The sequence below is a fragment of the Syngnathus floridae genome, chromosome 8 (assembly GCF_059516105.1).
Source record: "Syngnathus floridae isolate MCC-2025c chromosome 8, RoL_Sflo_1.0, whole genome shotgun sequence".
Lineage (NCBI taxonomy): Eukaryota > Metazoa > Chordata > Actinopteri > Syngnathiformes > Syngnathidae > Syngnathus > Syngnathus floridae.
In genome coordinates, this window is record NC_142420.1 from 11,790,631 (window position 1) to 11,807,994 (window position 17,364).

At 41.6% G+C, this 17,364-nt stretch overlaps 1 protein-coding gene across 5 annotated transcripts in view; it reads left to right on the forward strand.

The window, feature by feature from the left end:
- clasp1a (cytoplasmic linker associated protein 1a) overlaps positions 1-17,364 on the forward strand; it is a 79,768-nt gene that overhangs the window by 48,682 nt on the left and 13,722 nt on the right. Inside the window, exons 24-38 of one of the 5 annotated variants that reach the window (XM_088383919.1) lie at positions 340-501; positions 1,460-1,519; positions 2,401-2,504; positions 2,719-2,742; positions 3,983-4,227; positions 6,626-6,689; positions 6,957-7,120; positions 7,209-7,287; positions 7,381-7,524; positions 8,612-8,707; positions 10,261-10,410; positions 11,933-12,039; positions 12,920-13,045; positions 13,799-13,946; positions 16,583-16,829. In XM_088383919.1, coding sequence (XP_088240045.1) covers positions 340-501; positions 1,460-1,519; positions 2,401-2,504; positions 2,719-2,742; positions 3,983-4,227; positions 6,626-6,689; positions 6,957-7,120; positions 7,209-7,287; positions 7,381-7,524; positions 8,612-8,707; positions 10,261-10,410; positions 11,933-12,039; positions 12,920-13,045; positions 13,799-13,946; positions 16,583-16,829 — 1,920 coding nt within the window. The remainder of the gene's footprint in view (positions 1-339; positions 502-1,459; positions 1,520-2,400; positions 2,505-2,718; positions 2,743-3,982; positions 4,228-6,625; positions 6,690-6,956; positions 7,121-7,208; positions 7,288-7,380; positions 7,525-8,611; positions 8,708-10,260; positions 10,411-11,932; positions 12,040-12,919; positions 13,046-13,798; positions 13,947-16,582; positions 16,830-17,364) is intronic. The other 4 variants (XM_088383921.1, XM_088383922.1, XM_088383924.1 and 1 more) reach the window with 4 other exon arrangements.

Below are 17,364 nucleotides of genomic sequence, written 5' to 3' on the forward strand. Positions count from 1 at the left end.
TAACGTTTGGTTTGCTGTGTATCAATTTACTCTTCTATCAGGCTTACTATTTTTTTGTTATAACCCCGAAATGTCTTTGCATTGCTAATTTGCCATGCTTTCTTGTTCCATGCAAATTGTGTTGCGATTCATGTAGGAAAGAACAGATCATCTTGAACACATTTTATTGTTACTATCAGTGTTACAATTAGAACACAGCAGCAGCATCATACACCGCACCCATATTTCCATTCAGTACAAAAAGCTGTTTGAGTTTATCTCTTATTCCTCATCTCCGCCTGTCTAACATTTCTTCATGAATGCATACTGACACTTGCACCTAACTTGTTGTCCTCACAGCCAGCTTGTGTGGTAAAAAACCTCTTCTCCCTGCTGCTCTTCCCTACCGCACGCTAGCCCGGAGCCGCATACCCCGCCCCAGCATGAGTCAGGGTTGCAGTCGCGACACTAGTCGCGAGAGCAGCCGCGACACAAGCCCAGCTCGTGGCTTTACTCCTCTGGGTAAGTATCTGTGTGCTACCAACTGTCCAGGAACAACTGGTGCAGCCCAGATGTCCCAAAGAAATGGTCTTCCACAAAATGCCACATGCTATTAATGATTTTGTCTGAGGTCAAAAACATACCCAACTGTCTGCACATTCTTGCACTGTGTGGGTCCTCTCTATGCATGCTCTAAGTTGGATTCTTTTGATCGAGCAAATAACTGATTGAAAAGTAAACTAACAACTTGAACTTTTTAACTGGTATATGGAGGTATATGGGACCATCTTGAGTCATTTCAGGATTGGCTTCAATACTCACAATCCATGGTTTTAGCGTCATGGAATTTGCTTTCATTTTGTCTCCCACATGATGGCCAGACCAGTTCTAATTTGTTTGCGATGAAATTTAATGAACCCAAAATAAGGATTAGTAATAATCAATCATCATCGAATCATTATTTCACAGAAATGAATCATTTCTGTGGTGATATAGACATATATATATATATATATATATATATATATATATATATATATATATATATATATATATATATATATATATATATATAGATAGATATCATTTAGTTCAAATACGTTTACTGCTAGATAATTCACTGTTTTTAAATATGAAAAGAAATAAGAACGAATCTGGCTAATGAGAGACAATGAAGCAGTATGAAAAGGCAGATGAAAGTCATAGCCCACAGTCATAGTCAATTTTAACATGAACGGTTACTTTTTTGACACATACATTTTTACTTTTTCTTTCGGTCACTTAATCACCATCCCAGTTCGAATTAGTACACAATGTGGATGTAATGTTACATTACAAAAAGCAAGCATTTTTAAATGACTATAGTCCCGCCCTCCAAAACAAAGGAAATCTGGATATAAACTAAAATAGATTGAGCGACACTAAAATATGTGACTTGTCACCCTGTCCCCATATTGCCAACCTTTCCTGGACCTCGCAGCTTCCCGACGGCATTCCCGTTCAACAAGTGCTCTCACAGCTGACCCTCATGGCCAGTCAGGTGACCTGCATGAACAGATGTCCCAACCCACCAGCCCCTCTTAGTTTTCCCCCAAAACCCTGTGTCATATCCGCCCGTTGTCTGTTGTACTTGCATGCTTTGTGATAACTGCGGGCAAGACTTGGAAGATTTTATTCTTAAATTTTAGTTGGAAAAATAAGAATGATGAGATCGGCATGTTATGATAAACAGGTAAATTATTAGAGTCCTTCTGAGACGAGAAGACTCAGCATAATTATTGTTGTGATGTTTTTGATCATTTAACGGGTTATAGGCTGCTGTTGTTGACATGGGCCTATGTTGTGATGTTGTTCGTTGTTTTAATTTGGAACAGATTTATGATGGTTTTCCATCTTTAGTGCATTTTTGGTGTGTCATCTTTTTGGGAAATCAGGGTTTAGAGTGTATACTTTTGTTTAGTACAAAATATTTGTTATTTCTCCAGAACACTGTTTCAATCTGAAAGGTTGACATAATTCCAATCTTGATCATAATCGCCTTCAATTAATGTTTTCAGTGTTCGTTTTTTTTTTTTCAAATCTTATTATGAACATACTATAATACAAATTGTAGGTTTCCCATCTCGATCTGATACATATTGATCTTATGGCAGCTTTTGTTAAAACTAGGGCTATCAGTAAATCAAAATGTAATTACATGATTTACAAAGTTGACTCGGGATGATATTTTTACTCATCTATAAATGTTGTTGTGTTACAACTACAGTACATAATTCTAAGTACTAAGTTGTGTGTCAAATTAAGATGTAAAAACATGACTAGAAAAATTCATGTTTGTATGCCAAACACAAATGTGCCAAATGTATTTCATCATGTTCTATTCCCCCCCACCCCCCCACCCCCAATCTAACCCATCTACAGAGCGTTATGGTTTGATTCACCAAGCTAGAATCTCAGCGTCAGTCAATGCGATGAGGGTTCTTAATACTGGCACGGAGGTGGAGGCAGCAGTTGCTGATGCTCTGGTAAATTCAGTTGAATTTTGAGAGAGCATTTTTTTTTTGTCATATTACTTGTTATTGACACAATATAACTGAAAGCACATTACGTTAATAACCAGTAGAGTTGAAATATTATATGCCAAATAAGTAATGAAATCCTCTTTTGTATAGCCAGGAATGTTCTTGTTCTTTAAACTTTCTCCCTCTCCTCTTTCTTTATTGTTGTTCTTCATTTCAGCTGTTGGGAGACTCCAGGAATAAGGTAGTCAGTTAGACTAAACAGTGCACTGTTATATGTATTTTCATGTAATTATGCACTAATAAAGCATAGAAATATGCACTATAGCTTCAAAACTGTTGCTTCCCTTTTGTTATCGAAAGAAAAACCCTGAATGATCACTAAAATTTACAAACCGTGAAGTGAAATGACAATATGGAAATTCACCAAGACAAACCACTTAGTGAGAATGTCCTTTTGACGGATGTGACAAGATTGAAATGTTTTCTCTTGAAAGTTGCAACAATTGGCGTTCCTACAATATTAAAGTCTGTAGCTTTGATAGAAAGTGGAGTCACAGTCACACCGGTTAGCACGTTATTTCACAGTTCAGAAGTACAGGGTTTGATTCCGGCTCCAGTCTTTCTGTGTAGAGTTTGAATGTTCTCCCCATGCCTGCGTAGAGTTCTTTCAGGTGCTCCGTTTTCCCGACAAATTACCAAAAACATACATGGTAGGCCAATTGACCACATCAAAATTTTCTGTAAGTGTGATTGTGAGTGTGGTTGCTTGTTTGTGCCCTGCAATTGGCTGGTGACCAGTTTGGCCTACTGCCCAAAGAGTGCTACGATAGGTTCCAGCACGCCCCCGTCACTTGTGAGGAAAAGCGATGATTGAATGAATGAATAATTGTCTTCAATCACAATCTAAGAGCAAAGTAAATTTTAATTTGGTCATTGTCTGTCCATTTTTATTGTAACATTTGTAATTTGCAAGGGTTTTCTTTCTTTATTGGGAAAGTAACATTTTTGTCCACAACCTGTAGTATCCCTTGTTTTGGTTTTTGCTCTATATATAACACATCCCAAATGCGTGCAGCAATATTACACATAACAGTATTATTTAGTTGTATTCTCTTTGATTATCAGTTTAAGTATTTTCGTCTGTGAATTTCACCCCACCACATTGTATTTGTTGTCATGATCTCTGCCTATCGAGGTGAACTGCTTGATCCTGCCTGGCTTTTGATGTTTAGTCAGAAAAAAATGTACATTTTAATTAGGGGTTTAAAAAATGTGACATATTGCATGTCTGCATCTGAATTTTGAAAATATTTCTTTAGTTAAAAGTATCTTGACCCAAGAAAAACATACAAAGCATAATGCCTGCCTGATGATAGTGGTAACCATCTGTTCATATGAAAGTTCGTTTGCACACAGAGGAGCATCATGAGTATATAAATGTTATATTGGCTCATTCGTCCTTCTCTTTTTGTCATCTTCAGAGGAAGCCAATGAGGCGGAGGTACGAATCCCCAGGGATGTACTCCGATGACGATGCCAACAGCGATGCATCCAGTGCCTGCTCAGAACGCTCGTATGGTTCAAGAAATGGCGGCATTCCCCATTATCTTCGCCAGACTGAGGACGTGGCGGAAGTCCTGAACCACTGTGCCAGCTCTAATTGGTCAGAGCGCAAGGAGGGCCTTCTGGGATTGCAGAATCTCCTCAAAGGTCAACGAATACTGAGGTAAATAATGAAGACGTCGGTGTTTTATGTCTTTTCCTATATAAATGCGTAACTATTGTCAGCTGTTTTGAACAGTTTTACAGCCCGCAAACTACAGTGATCCCTTGCCACACCTTTTGCGAATGTGCTACTTAGCGGGTTTATAAGTGACGTGAGAACGTCATTAAAATACACGCCGATAGCGCGAGGCGTGCGTCTGAGCAATGTGCGTCACTGCGAACAAGCACGGGAAGCGCGGCAGCCAGCCAGTCACGAACGAGGCAGGACAACTGTTTATTTAGGGCATGTGAAAAAGGGAAAAGGGAAAAGGGAGGCTGGAATGCCATCAACTAACGGTCAGCGAGCTCAAGTTATGCGTCGTGATGGCATCTCTTTACATAGAGGATCAGGCAAACGGTAATCAGATGGTAGGCGTACGTGTGTCAAGGCAGACAACCAGCCAGGCGTACCGCGACACAGCGGATTAGGCAAACGGGAATCAAGTGGCAGGTGTGTGTGTCAAAGCAGACGAAAGGGCGAGGACTGACTGGCGAAGGGCGTCTATGTACACGCCCTAATCAGCGGGTAACACGGGACGCGTGGTGGCGATCAGCGCCAATTAGCATGTGCAATTTCGTATTGGCGACGTGCGTCCCTGAGGTCTAGAACAGAGGGCAGGGCAAGAGCGGAGATGTGACAAAGCTGCGCACATAGGAAAAATGCACCGCTGTGCAGAAAGAGTCGCGACAGCAGCAATGAGCACTCATAGCACGGGGCGTGCCTGTGAACAATGTGCGTCACTGCGGACGTGACTGAGTTCAAGCGCAGGAGGCGGCAGCCGGCCACGCATGAGGCACTAACCATTGCAAAAGGAATCAGGACACATAACAATATCATGTTTGTTCTTTTATTGACTGTAAATGTACAATACATGCACAGAACAGTGTGGAAATGGTTATTAAGGGATTGGGAATGGTTTATGTCCCATAAAAGTATTGAGGAGGGTTTAAAAAGCTTTAATATTGTGTCCTGGACCAAAATGCAACAGGAGATTCATGCGCAACCGTGACTCACTTTGGTTATATATGCATGATGTCCCTAGGTTAGTGTTAAGTGGTGATTCTGAAGGTGGACATGCATTGCTTGGCAAGAAAAAACACTCTTCTAATTGACTTGCATTACAGCCATGCCCCCCAATCAGCCAAATAGAAACACTACGTGTTGGAAATTTCAATACAATACAACAATTTAAATTTCTTAATAATACATATGCTGTTTCTACTTCGCGGATTTTTGTTTTTCACCAGTGACTCTGGAACGCATCTCCCGCGATGAACAAAGGATTATTGTATTGTATGTAGGACCTCGACCAAAAACTTTGTTTCGCTGTAGCATCCCTTTAGATTGAATAAATGGGCCACACTGGAAATTTAATTAGATCCTAATCGGGGTTTGACATTGACATCCACTAACCAACTCAAAGAGGGCAAATTTCATCAGTGGCAGGTAACTGTCACTCCACTGTCAGCCACCTCAGGTTGAATTTTATGCATATACGTATTTATTTGTAGTTTTCTCAAACCATATTTGCAATAAACTGATTACAATGTGTGACTAAAACACTTCAATGCCGATGTCTACTGCCTGCACATAGTGTTTGCTAATTGATCCATTTTAGAACCGTTTTGCCGACGTCACCACTAAAAGGGGTAACAACGAAACGGCGGTGATAAGATGAAGTTGGTGCATTTTTGTGGTCGGGATAATGAACTTAAATACTGAAACAGTTAAGGACCATGAAGTTTCCCTTAGTCATAAAGGGTGCACCGTGACTAAACAGGCAAAGACGATTGGTTCGAATAAACTGTCCGTTTCTGGCCTGTTTAATAATGCAGCGGTGAACTATCTGGCTTCCATGAAGCCGAACTCAGCAGTCTGATAAGATGAGGATGCATATCTCAAAACATGTACGACATTAGTTGGGGAAGAAAACTCGACCTTTTACAGACTAGCGTGGATTTTCAAAAATTATGTTATTTGTAACATTGCTTTTGTTAATTAACAGAAGTAGTCTGGAAGTGTTGGAAGACAAAAAACAGTGTCGACATTTAATATTCCCACAGTTGCTTTGTCCTAGTGTGACTAGTGAAAATGCTGAGTGGCTCGTAACTCTGGTAAACCACTCGTCATAGTGGCTCGTGAGCTCTAATTGAAATTCTGAGAGAAATAAAAGCACAAACGTTTTAAAATTAATTCATTAAGAAGTGTTTCTTTGTCTTGATACTTCTTTTAACAATAGTTAGACTACCATCATTTTTGTTCTGTATGGCCACTCTCAAAAGGCGATGGAAGATTAAATGTTAGCAAATGTAGATTTTGTTTGACTTGGATGCCTTCTTGTTTTGTTTTTCATATTTAGCCGAGTGGAGCTGAAGAGACTTTGTGAAATCTTCACAAGGATGTTTGCAGATCCACACAGCAAGGTGAAATTATCTGTTTAAAGTGCAATTGCAGCATACATGATGTTCTTTGTCTTACTGTATTCTGTTTTTTTTATTTTCTGACACAATGTTACTCATGAAACTAAATACTATATTGTATGTCTCTTTTGCATGGCCCACTTTGCTGTGGATTTGATAACAGAGAGTAAGTTTGTTCTAACCCATTAACACAAAATTGGCTAAATATGACTATTGTTGTCAGAGTAATCAATAGTGTTGTTAATTCTTCAATATTATATATGGCGTTAGGTGTTCAGCATGTTCCTCGAGACCCTAGTGGATTTCATCACAGTACATCGAGAGGACTTGCAGGACTGGCTGTTCGTCCTTCTCACCCAATTGCTTAAAAAGATGGGGGCAGACCTGCTCGGCTCAGTCCAAGCCAAAGTCCAAAAGGCCTTAGATATCACAAGGTCTGCATGTTTTGCAAGCCAGACCTAAAATCTGTCTTAAAAATCTTCTAAGTAGAGTGGACAACATTTATATTCATTTTTTTTTCAGGGAGTCCTTCCCATTTGACCAACAGTTCAATATTTTGATGAGATTCATTGTTGATCAGACACAGACGCCAAACCTCAAGGTATTGTTGAAAAGTAGAAAATTAAGAATTCTGGTTGTCCATTAGTACAGTTCACTTAGCCCCACTGCTTAATTTATTGTTGTGACCTCATAGGTAAAGGTGGCTATTTTGAAATATATTGAGTCTTTGGCACGACAAATGGACCCAACTGACTTTATCAACTCCAGTGAGACTCGCCTGGCTGTATCACGCATTATCACTTGGACCACTGAACCCAAAAGTTCTGATGTCAGGAAGGTAAGACTGCTTTCCATATTGTAAATGTCCTCATAGGATGAAAATTAAGAATTGTCTTCAGTAACGACAGTAATAAATGTCTTTATTAAATGTCTTTATTTTGATAATGTGAGATGCATTGGAAACTAAGAATAGCACAGCAAACAGTAAGAGAAAGTTTTATTTTTATTTTGTAGTAGGTACTATATGTCATCAAAGTGAAGTAAATATCAATACTCCATTTTTCTTTTTAGTATAAAAAACCCCAATCCTCTCCTTACCAAACATTATTTACTCTGCCAAAACTATTGATTCTTCGAGTTCCCATGTGTATTATAAACATGCTTTGATGTGCTTTTGTCATGCAAAGGATCATCAGTAAAGCATGTTTCTCACCATGTTTAAAGGTTCCATGCCATTTAAATCCAATTTCTTCCAGGTTTCATGCATAGCATCAAATATAAATGAGTGTGTGACAAATGTTTAGTTAGGTTTTAGAGGAAATTTGATTTTGACGTCATTGTGATGGACATTTGTCACTCATCAGTCAAAATCTGACCACTGCATGCTTGCTACAAGCCAAATCAATTCAGAAAAACAAAGCAGCTGTATCTTGTGTAAAGTTAAAACTTTACATTTGCTGCCTGCCAGCATCAGAGGAGTTGAGAAATAAACCAAGAGATGGAATGTCAGTCACCAACGGATGGCCATTTTGTGGATGAAGAACGAGAAAGTTCAAAAAACGACACGCTCAGGACGGGTGAAAGTGGCCGTCTCTCTAATAGTCACTAAACCGGTGTGTGCCGACAGACCGTCATTGACGGACACCCATTTCACTGATGACTGGCAGGAATGCATCTGTCTTGCCTGTCTTGTGTGTTTATGCTACCTTCACCCGGGTGGCGACATCGACTGTGAATGCAGAGTTGTGTTCCTCTCAAGATGTGTCAAAGGTTTCTTAAAATTTCTAGGCAAGGTTGATTTAACCTTTATTTCATGTCTTTATAAAAAAAAAAAAGAAAAAAAGATACAACCTTGCATCCAAATATGATGGCGAAAGACTGTTGTCTTTCTGTAATGCCCATTCTGCCTTGCCGCTGTGCCCCAGACCCTACATAACTGGGTGAGTGAGGAACTAGGTGGTGGAGTCATTACTACAGCCTTACTGTCCAGTGAGGGCAACCCAGAAGAGAGGTGTAAGCAGGTAGAACCAGCTCCAACACATGACAAGTATCCAGTGCCTCGCCTGCCTCGTACCTAACCAGCACTTTCAAGACTGTATGAAACAGCAAGTGGCATATCTTATTTACTTCTGCCATTATACTTTAACTGGTATGCTCTAATAACACACTTAGAATTTGAGTCTGTGCTTTGTAAATTGTTAACTCACCAAACATTTTTTATGTAACCAGGGAATGAATAATACAAAAAAAGCCTTCGCTTTTCATGAATTAGCTTTGAGGTCATCAGAATTATCGCACAAAATTGCTTGGGAGTGCCAGTGTAGGATCTGACTAACTGCACCTTTTTGCCTGTCGTACACTCTAACAACCTTAAATGTCTGCATTGTGTTGACTTGAGTGTGATATGGACATACTCAACCTACGTTAAGGCATTAACATGAACGTTTCAAGTGGCCTTGCATAAAGACTTCCTGCAATGCACATTCATTTCTTTCTACAGTATTATTGTCATGGATTTGTTGTTGACATTATATTGAATAGCTTAGACAGAGATGCATGTACCCAATGTTCGACCGAGTGGCGAATTTGCCCAAGAGACAAAACCAACTCTGCGTTGTGTTTCTTAATTGTGGCAAGCTGTGATAGCCAGGGATACAATTTTGTTTTATCACTGTTTACTTATCGACTTGGCCATACTAAAATACTAAATAGTCCTGACCAACATCATTAGTACTCATATAAAAGTCTGGACAACCTACAAAAGAGACAAAAAAACCTAGATATTCTTATTTTGTTAGGAGTAATTTTGTATTTTAAAATGTTCATCTGTGATGTTCTTATAGCAACGGAAAGGAGTCAAGTTAAGTATAGTGGTATATTGATTGCCATATTGTGTAGCTGTTTTGACCCCTCAGATAAAGCAATCATGAAATTAGAGGATAAAGTGCTTTTAAAGTAGATTTTGAAGATAACGGGTTCTTCAGAACATTAAAAACATAGCTATTCAGCTGACATGCAAAATTGTTGCCATCGTAAAAGTTTAATGTTTTGATCCGGCCACCGGAGTGCTGATGTCATAGAGCAAGCACAAAATATTAATCTATCATATATTTATATTCTCCATATTCTGAACAAGCAACTGTAAAATTTGTCAAAACTGTACCAAGTGTTATGCACATTAAAAATACCTCAGCAGTTCTTGTACCATTTTGACTACTTTAAATATGGACATGTTATTCTTCAATACTCAACTAAAGGACCAATAAATTCCTTTGAATATTGAGTACATATTAATTACATTTAAACAAAAAAACTGTTAATAATTAAATTTTTTTGTTCTCTCTGATTTTACGCTTTTAACAGTTGTTCTTTACAGACATCGCTTTAATAGTTGGTAGTGAAAATGTTGCCTGCCTTGATTTCAAATTAGCTTTGACGTTCGTGGTGTGTTGGTTTCTAAATAATTTTGGTCCTCTGTCTCAAAAGCAATTCCTGGTCAGTGCTTTTTTGAGTCAATATACTTCAAGATCATGAAATGCATGTGCATCTCCTCTGTGTGTCCCACTGCCCTCAGGCTGCCCAGGTGGTGCTTATATCATTGTTTGAGCTCAACACACCAGAGTTTACTATGCTGCTAGGAGCTCTGCCCAAGACCTTTCAGGATGGCGCCACCAAATTATTGCACAACCACCTGAAGAACTCCAGCAATGCAAGTAGCGGTGTGGTAAGTTGAGTGAACACTGGTAATGCAACGATATGTAAAATCTGTCAGTGTTAAGGCCACGTAACAGTTTACTGCGGTGGGGTAAGAAAAGAAAAAAAAAATGTAAGTTAAGTTTTATCATTCACAGGCGACATCATTGTCAGGTGACATCACATTGTACATCACATCACATTGTAGTCCGTCTGTGAATTCGGGCTCCTTTTTTCTCCCCAACTTCACAACTCAGACCTTCCCGTTCAATGGAGTGTTCTCGTGCACATTTCCTAGTTTGAAGTCGGTGAAGTCTGACTTTCCACTTTCCTCAAATGCAGCACTAGCCCATTCATATTGAGCCCTCGAGTAGAATTCCTTGCGGCGCGGCTTTCATGTTGTTAGTAGAGGGCAGTGTTTCACTTCTTAGACCAGTGGTTTTTATCCTTGTTGGAGGTACCGAACCCCACCAGTTTCATATGCGCATTCACCGAACCCCTCATTAGTGAAAAATATTTTTCTTAAATTCAATACATATGTAGATGTTTCTTACTGGTGCACAAAATGAGCCGTGCATGAACATCACCTTGTTCAAAGCACAAAACCAACACAATGCATGAACTCACAACAAATTACATACTGGCAAATCAGAATTTACACAATAAATCAGGTTTTTTGGACCTCCTCAGTAGAGGCTCTGTCGAACCCCTGAGACCAACTCACTGAACCCCTAGGGTTCGATCGAACCCAGGTTAAGAACCACTCTCTTAGACTGTTGGCCACACAGTACACCACTATGGATGGATACCTAAAGATACTGCATTATTCCAAACACTTTGAAATCGAGATACTATAATATTTACTTGTAAATCAGAATAAAAGGAACTCACATTTAAGGTCATTAAGAACATCAAAATGAATTATTTACTAAATTTAGGGCAAATTTTAACTTTTATGAGTATGTTGTCACAAGCATGCTGGGCCAAAAGGTGACATGATTTATTGTAATTCATACAGCCATTATCTGTACCGGAAATTAAATTTACTCTGCTGTGTATATTTTGAGTTGCCAACTTTCCACCACACATAACCAAATTGCACACACAAAAAGAACAAGATGGTAGTCTTATCAGTCCATCCATTTTCTATACCGCTTGTCCCCACGGGGGTCGCGGGGGGGCTGGAACATATCCCAGCAGTCATCGAGCAGTAGGCCAGCCAATCACAGGGCACACAGAGAGGAACAACCATCCGCACTCACACTCACACCTAGGGGCAATTTGGAGTGCTCAATCGGCCTACCAAGCATGTTTTTGGGATGTGGGAGGAAACAGAGTGCCCGGAGAAAACCCACGCGGGCACAGGGAGAACATGCAAACTCCACACAGAGAGGAGGGCAGGAGGTGGAATCGAACCCACACCCTCCTAACTCTGAGGCGGACGTGCTAACCAGTGCGTCACCAAGCCACCTCAGTCTTGTCAATTTTTAACTTAATTTTTTGGAGAGCAGAAAACGTTTTTTAACTAACTTTCTGAGGGCATTACCTTTTAGGGTTCTCCAAGTAACACCATTGGTCGTATGACACCTCGCAACACAGCCAGTCGAACCAGCCCACTGACCTCTCCAACCAACTGCTCACACGGAGGAATGTCTCCAAGGTACAGTAATTTGCCTCTGCTGCAGCTCACTCCTTGTTCTAGTGGAAGTTTGGTAATTAGCCATGTGAATGCAGCTTCAGTGTGTTAAGTATAACAAAAGCGCTGCAAGTATGCTACTGAGTGAGTTGCTCAAACTGATTTGAGCACATCCCCTTTTTCAACTGTTTCATTCAACACAGGGAAAGCTTCTCTCTAACTATTGACTGATCAAAAGTAAATGAATCAATGAGCATCTCTTATGTTGAATAACTGGGTTGTCAACTGAAAAAATCTGAAATCTGTCAGTCATCTGCTGATGACATCATCACCAATGCATGTTGTAGAAGCCAATAGAGCCTAACTTACCTGTGCCCTCTGCTGATAAAAATTCATCATACTTCCTTAGCTTTAAAATCAAGCATTTACACGAAATGATCTTTGCATCGAATTAAGCCCATACAACAATATGCATTATGAGTACTGTATCTGTAGAGCATACAATATTTTGCCTGTGCAATGATGCAAGTTTGCAGTTCATTCAAGTGAAGCATTAAAATATTCTTTAAAAGCAAGTAGCCAACAACAGTACTTTATCATCTGGCTCTGAGTATTGTAGTTAGAAATTAATAATTGTTTTTTTTCATGTGAGCTTTCTAATGTTTTATCTGTAATGTTTTATAAAATCTTAGAACTCGAGTCGTAGATCTCAAGACTGGTTTCGTTTTTGACTTCTCTTTCTGTACACTTTTCTTTCTCTTTCTCCCACTAACACCACCACACCACCCTCCCACCTTGTCTTGTCTTGTTTTGTCTTGCGGTCTTCTCCTGTTGTTTGATTCCATCCTTCATTCTTTTACCACTGTCTGTCCGTCCTTCCCTCCTGACCGCGCTATGACAACAGTCGGTTATGGGGTTGGGGTGTCGAAGGACTGTCAAAGCAACCCCCTGCCCCTACTCCTCTTCCTCCGCCTAACTCCACCTCTGCTGCCCCTTCTTTCAGGGCCCTGCGTAGAACACATTCACCCAGGTAATGAGATGGAATGAGAAAAAAAAGAGATGAACCCAGATTCTAGCATTTCCGTTTTTTGCTGATTGTAGATTACATATTACCACTGACTGTGACACAAAGACTTCATCATACTTCATGTATGTAGCTCATTTATCTCTGTGAATAACACATTTTATGAGCCCGAGTGACTAATATCCCAAATAGCGGGCGATTAATTACATGTCCGCCTCTGATTGCACAAGCTGTTGCTGGTAGTGATGCATGTGATTTTACTAAAATCACAAATTCCATATTCCCTCACTGTAACAGCCTGCGGGCTACTAAACTAACAGTGAATATGATACGAGAGTTAATAGTTTAAATCTTCTCAACAAACTACACCAATTAGCTTTGTCATTCTCTCTTTTTTTTTTCCTTCCTTGGTGGACCTGGTTACACCTGCCTTTCGTCTCGTGTTTGCTAAATCCCATTGTTCATTATCAAATCAACTTCATATACTTTTCCTACAATGCACAAAATGAACTGCTCAGAATCCCGGTTGTGCCCGGTTAACAGATCAGTTTGCACGTCTGTGTACGTGCGCAGCCAAGTCTATGCTTCTGTTTACGTTCGCAAACATTTCCTAAATCAGGCCCTCCACACTATTACTAACCCACGACACTTTTGGAAAATTAACAATGTTCAGACTTCACTATCATTATTTGTATGGTAACAAAACATCAAAGGATTACCTGTCATTTTAATGTATTTTCTGTTTGATTTTTGTGTTAGCGTGATGGAGTATGACACTGAGAACATGAACTCAGAGGACATTTATAGCTCACTCCGTGGTGTCACTGAGGCCATCCAAAGCTTTAGCTATCGCAGCCAGGAGGACCTGAATGAGTCAATCAGACGAGAGGGCAAGCAAGATGATGCAGTAAGTTATTGTGTTTGGAATAGGAAAATCACTTTTCATTCATTTTTGAGAGTTAGCAAACACAGCACAACGATTACGTTTTTATGCACTACAGATTTTTTTTTTCTTAATTATTGCTGTGATCAAAGCCAGTAAAGATGATGAAATCTCATAATCTTTAATGGCTCACATGGCTAATCTCAATCTTTAATTACAGTTTGGTAACCATCAAAAGACTGCCACCCATTTAATTGGCATTTATTACTCTTTTCACTACTCATGCTTAATGTTTGAGGTTTTTGAGTGGCAAAATCTGTAAAATAGTAAAAGTAACTATACCAAAATGTTTTTTTTTTTAATATATTTTATGTGTGTTCTTTTAATATATGAGCATTTAAATAATAATATGGTGCGGGATGATTTCCGTTAGGACTGTGGGTTGCGATACCATGAATGCCAAAAGGCAGTAAAGAGAAAATGAAGCTTCAAGATGATTCATGAACCAGTTGCTGTGTTTGTTGAGTCCTCTCGATGAGACTTTGTGTTGACCATAGGGCTGAAAGCACACTTTCTTGCCATTTCTTAAATCCCTTTCTTTAAATTATCAAAATGTACCTTACCATGATGCAAGATTAAATCTGGCCAATTAATTGTGTTTGGGCAATTGTAGAATGTTTCATTTCTATGCACAATAAGACCCTTACACAGTGTATCGTGTTTGTGCCATGTGTAGCTGAATGCCCTCTACCCCAAAGTTGGATAGTTAGTATGAGTGGTTGTGAAATTCTGGTATTGAAGTGTTTTTTTTAAAAAAAGGTATTACCGTATTTGCCGGTGTACAGGTCGACTCGGTGTATAAGTCGACCCCCTAAAATTCGACGGAAATTTACGATTTTATGATATATCCTTTGTATAAGTCGAGCTCAATTGTTGCATTATATTAAACTTCAAAATTCAATATGCGAAATTTATTGACGAAATGTGTTCAAATTCGGGGAGGCCGTGCGCATGCGGCTGTTTATAAGCACCGCGGAGGAGATCGCGGCCGGCGAGCTCGCGCACGCCACCCGGCACCAACGGGAGGCCGGAAATAGCTCCAAGCCGAGCGGATCGGCACTTTATAAGCACCGCGGAGGAGATCGCGGCGCCTCATTGGACTTCCAGCGGCCGGCGAGCTCGCGCACCCGCCCGGCACATCCGGGAGTCCGTGCGCACGAGCCAAGTGGCCGAAAATAGCCCCCGCCGAGCGGATCGGCTGTTTATAAGCACCGCGGAGGTGGTCGCGGCGTCTCATTCGACTTCCAGCGGCCGGCGAGCTCGCGCACCCGCCCGGCACATCCGGGAGGCCGTGCGCACGAGCCAAGTGGCCGAAAATAGCCCCCGCCGAGCGGATCGGCTGTTTATAAGCACCGCGGAGGTGGTGGCGGCGCCTCATTCGACTTCCAGCGGCCGGCGAGCTCGCGCACCCGCCCGGCACATCCGGGAGGCCGTGCGCACGAGCCAAGTGGCCGAAAATAGCCCCCGCCGAGCGGATCGGCTGTTTATAAGCACCGCGGAGGTGGTGGCGGCGCCTCATTCGACTTCCAGCGGCCGGCGAGCTCGCGCACCCGCCCGGCACATCCGGGAGGCCGTGCGCACGAGCCAAGTGGCCGAAAATAGCCCCCGCCGAGCGGATCGGCTGTTTATAAGCACCGCGGAGGTGGTGGCGGCGCCTCATTCGACTTCCAGCGGCCGGCGAGCTCGCGCACCCGCCCGGCACATCCGGGAGGCCGTGCGCACGAGCCAAGTGGCCGAAAATAGCCCCCGCCGAGCGGATCGGCTGTTTATAAGCACCGCGGAGGTGGTGGCGGCGCCTCATTCGACTTCCAGCGGCCGGCGAGCTCGCGCACCCGCCCGGCACATCCGGGAGGCCGTGCGCACGAGCCAAGTGGCCGAAAATAGCCCCCGCCGAGCGGATCGGCTGTTTATAAGCACCGCGGAGGTGGTGGCGGCGCCTCATTCGACTTCCAGCGGCCGGCGAGCTCGCGCACCCGCCCGGCACATCCGGGAGGCCGTGCGCACGAGCCAAGTGGCCGAAAATAGCCCCCGCCGAGCGGATCGGCTGTTTATAAGCACCGCGGAGGTGGTGGCGGCGCCTCATTCGACTTCCAGCGGGCCGCGCACTCGCGCACGCCGCCCGGTTCAAATTTTCTAAGTGCAATGCACAATGAGATGCATGAGAAACGGCCTTGGTTACCATCACATTTGAAGCGATGAATACGAAGTTAAATTTTATGACTCGGTGTATAAGTCGAGGTCGATTTTTTTCGGTCGATTTTGGATCGAAAAAGGTCGACCAATACACCGGCAAATACGGTACTTACTTTGTTACTTCCATTACCCTGTGTACCCCTTGTTATATACACTAAACTGTATGTTAAATTACAATTATTACATTTTTAACTCTACAGACTGAGTTGCACATTCATGTGACAATTTTTTTCCTCCATGTTTTCATATAAATCTTATGCACAGTTACCGTCAATGGAAGATAGTAAGAGTATAGTTGGGTGAACTGATTTGACTAACAATGAAGAAATTTATGTGTATAAAAAGCTGATGTTACATTATTTTTTAACATGCTCTCTGTCATCACTCCTCGTGTGGTGCTTTTATAGGCCGGGAGAGAAGGAATAGCTTCAACGCCTGGTTCAGACGCTCGCTTGGGCTTGGATGTACCAGAAGGGGGTCGTACTGCTTTGGACAACAAAACTTCACTGCTCAATACGCCATCACCGCGTTCTTTCTCTGGGCCAAGAAGTCGGGAGTTTGCTCCTTACGGCCATGGTGAAACAATCTGCACCTACGACAAGAGTGCCCTAAAGGAGGCTGTTTTTGATGATGACGTGGAACAGTTTCGTGACTGTGAGTTTGATTTTTTATATTTCATATAACGTACCAAACAAGGTTTTACACCACCAAAATCTTTGTTGTTTTACTCATCTTTTTAAAATGTTGTTGAGGCTCTGGATAAAGAAACATTGCTGCTTCCAGAATAATAACATTTCTTTTAGTCATCCTCCATAGCCTGCTAACTAAGTCCTGCAATAAGTGTTGCATTTACGTTGTTTTTATAACAACAAATTTTGTAGTTTGTACATTTAATTTTTAACGAGGGAAACTGAAGTCACAGTAAATGCTGTGGAAGGCATAACACCACGACCTGTCATGGAAGAGCTTGATGAACCGCCCACTATTCAGGAGCTGTATAAAGCTGTCGATTCCCTATCCAGCGGTAAAGTCCCAGGAAATGACAGCATCCCCCCAGAGGTCATCAAAGCAGCCAAACAAACCAGCCTCCTCGTGCATCTCCACAAGCTACTCTTACAGTGCTGGGATGAAGGAAACGTGCCTCAAGACATGCGAGATGCCAAGATCATCACACTATACAAGAACAAAG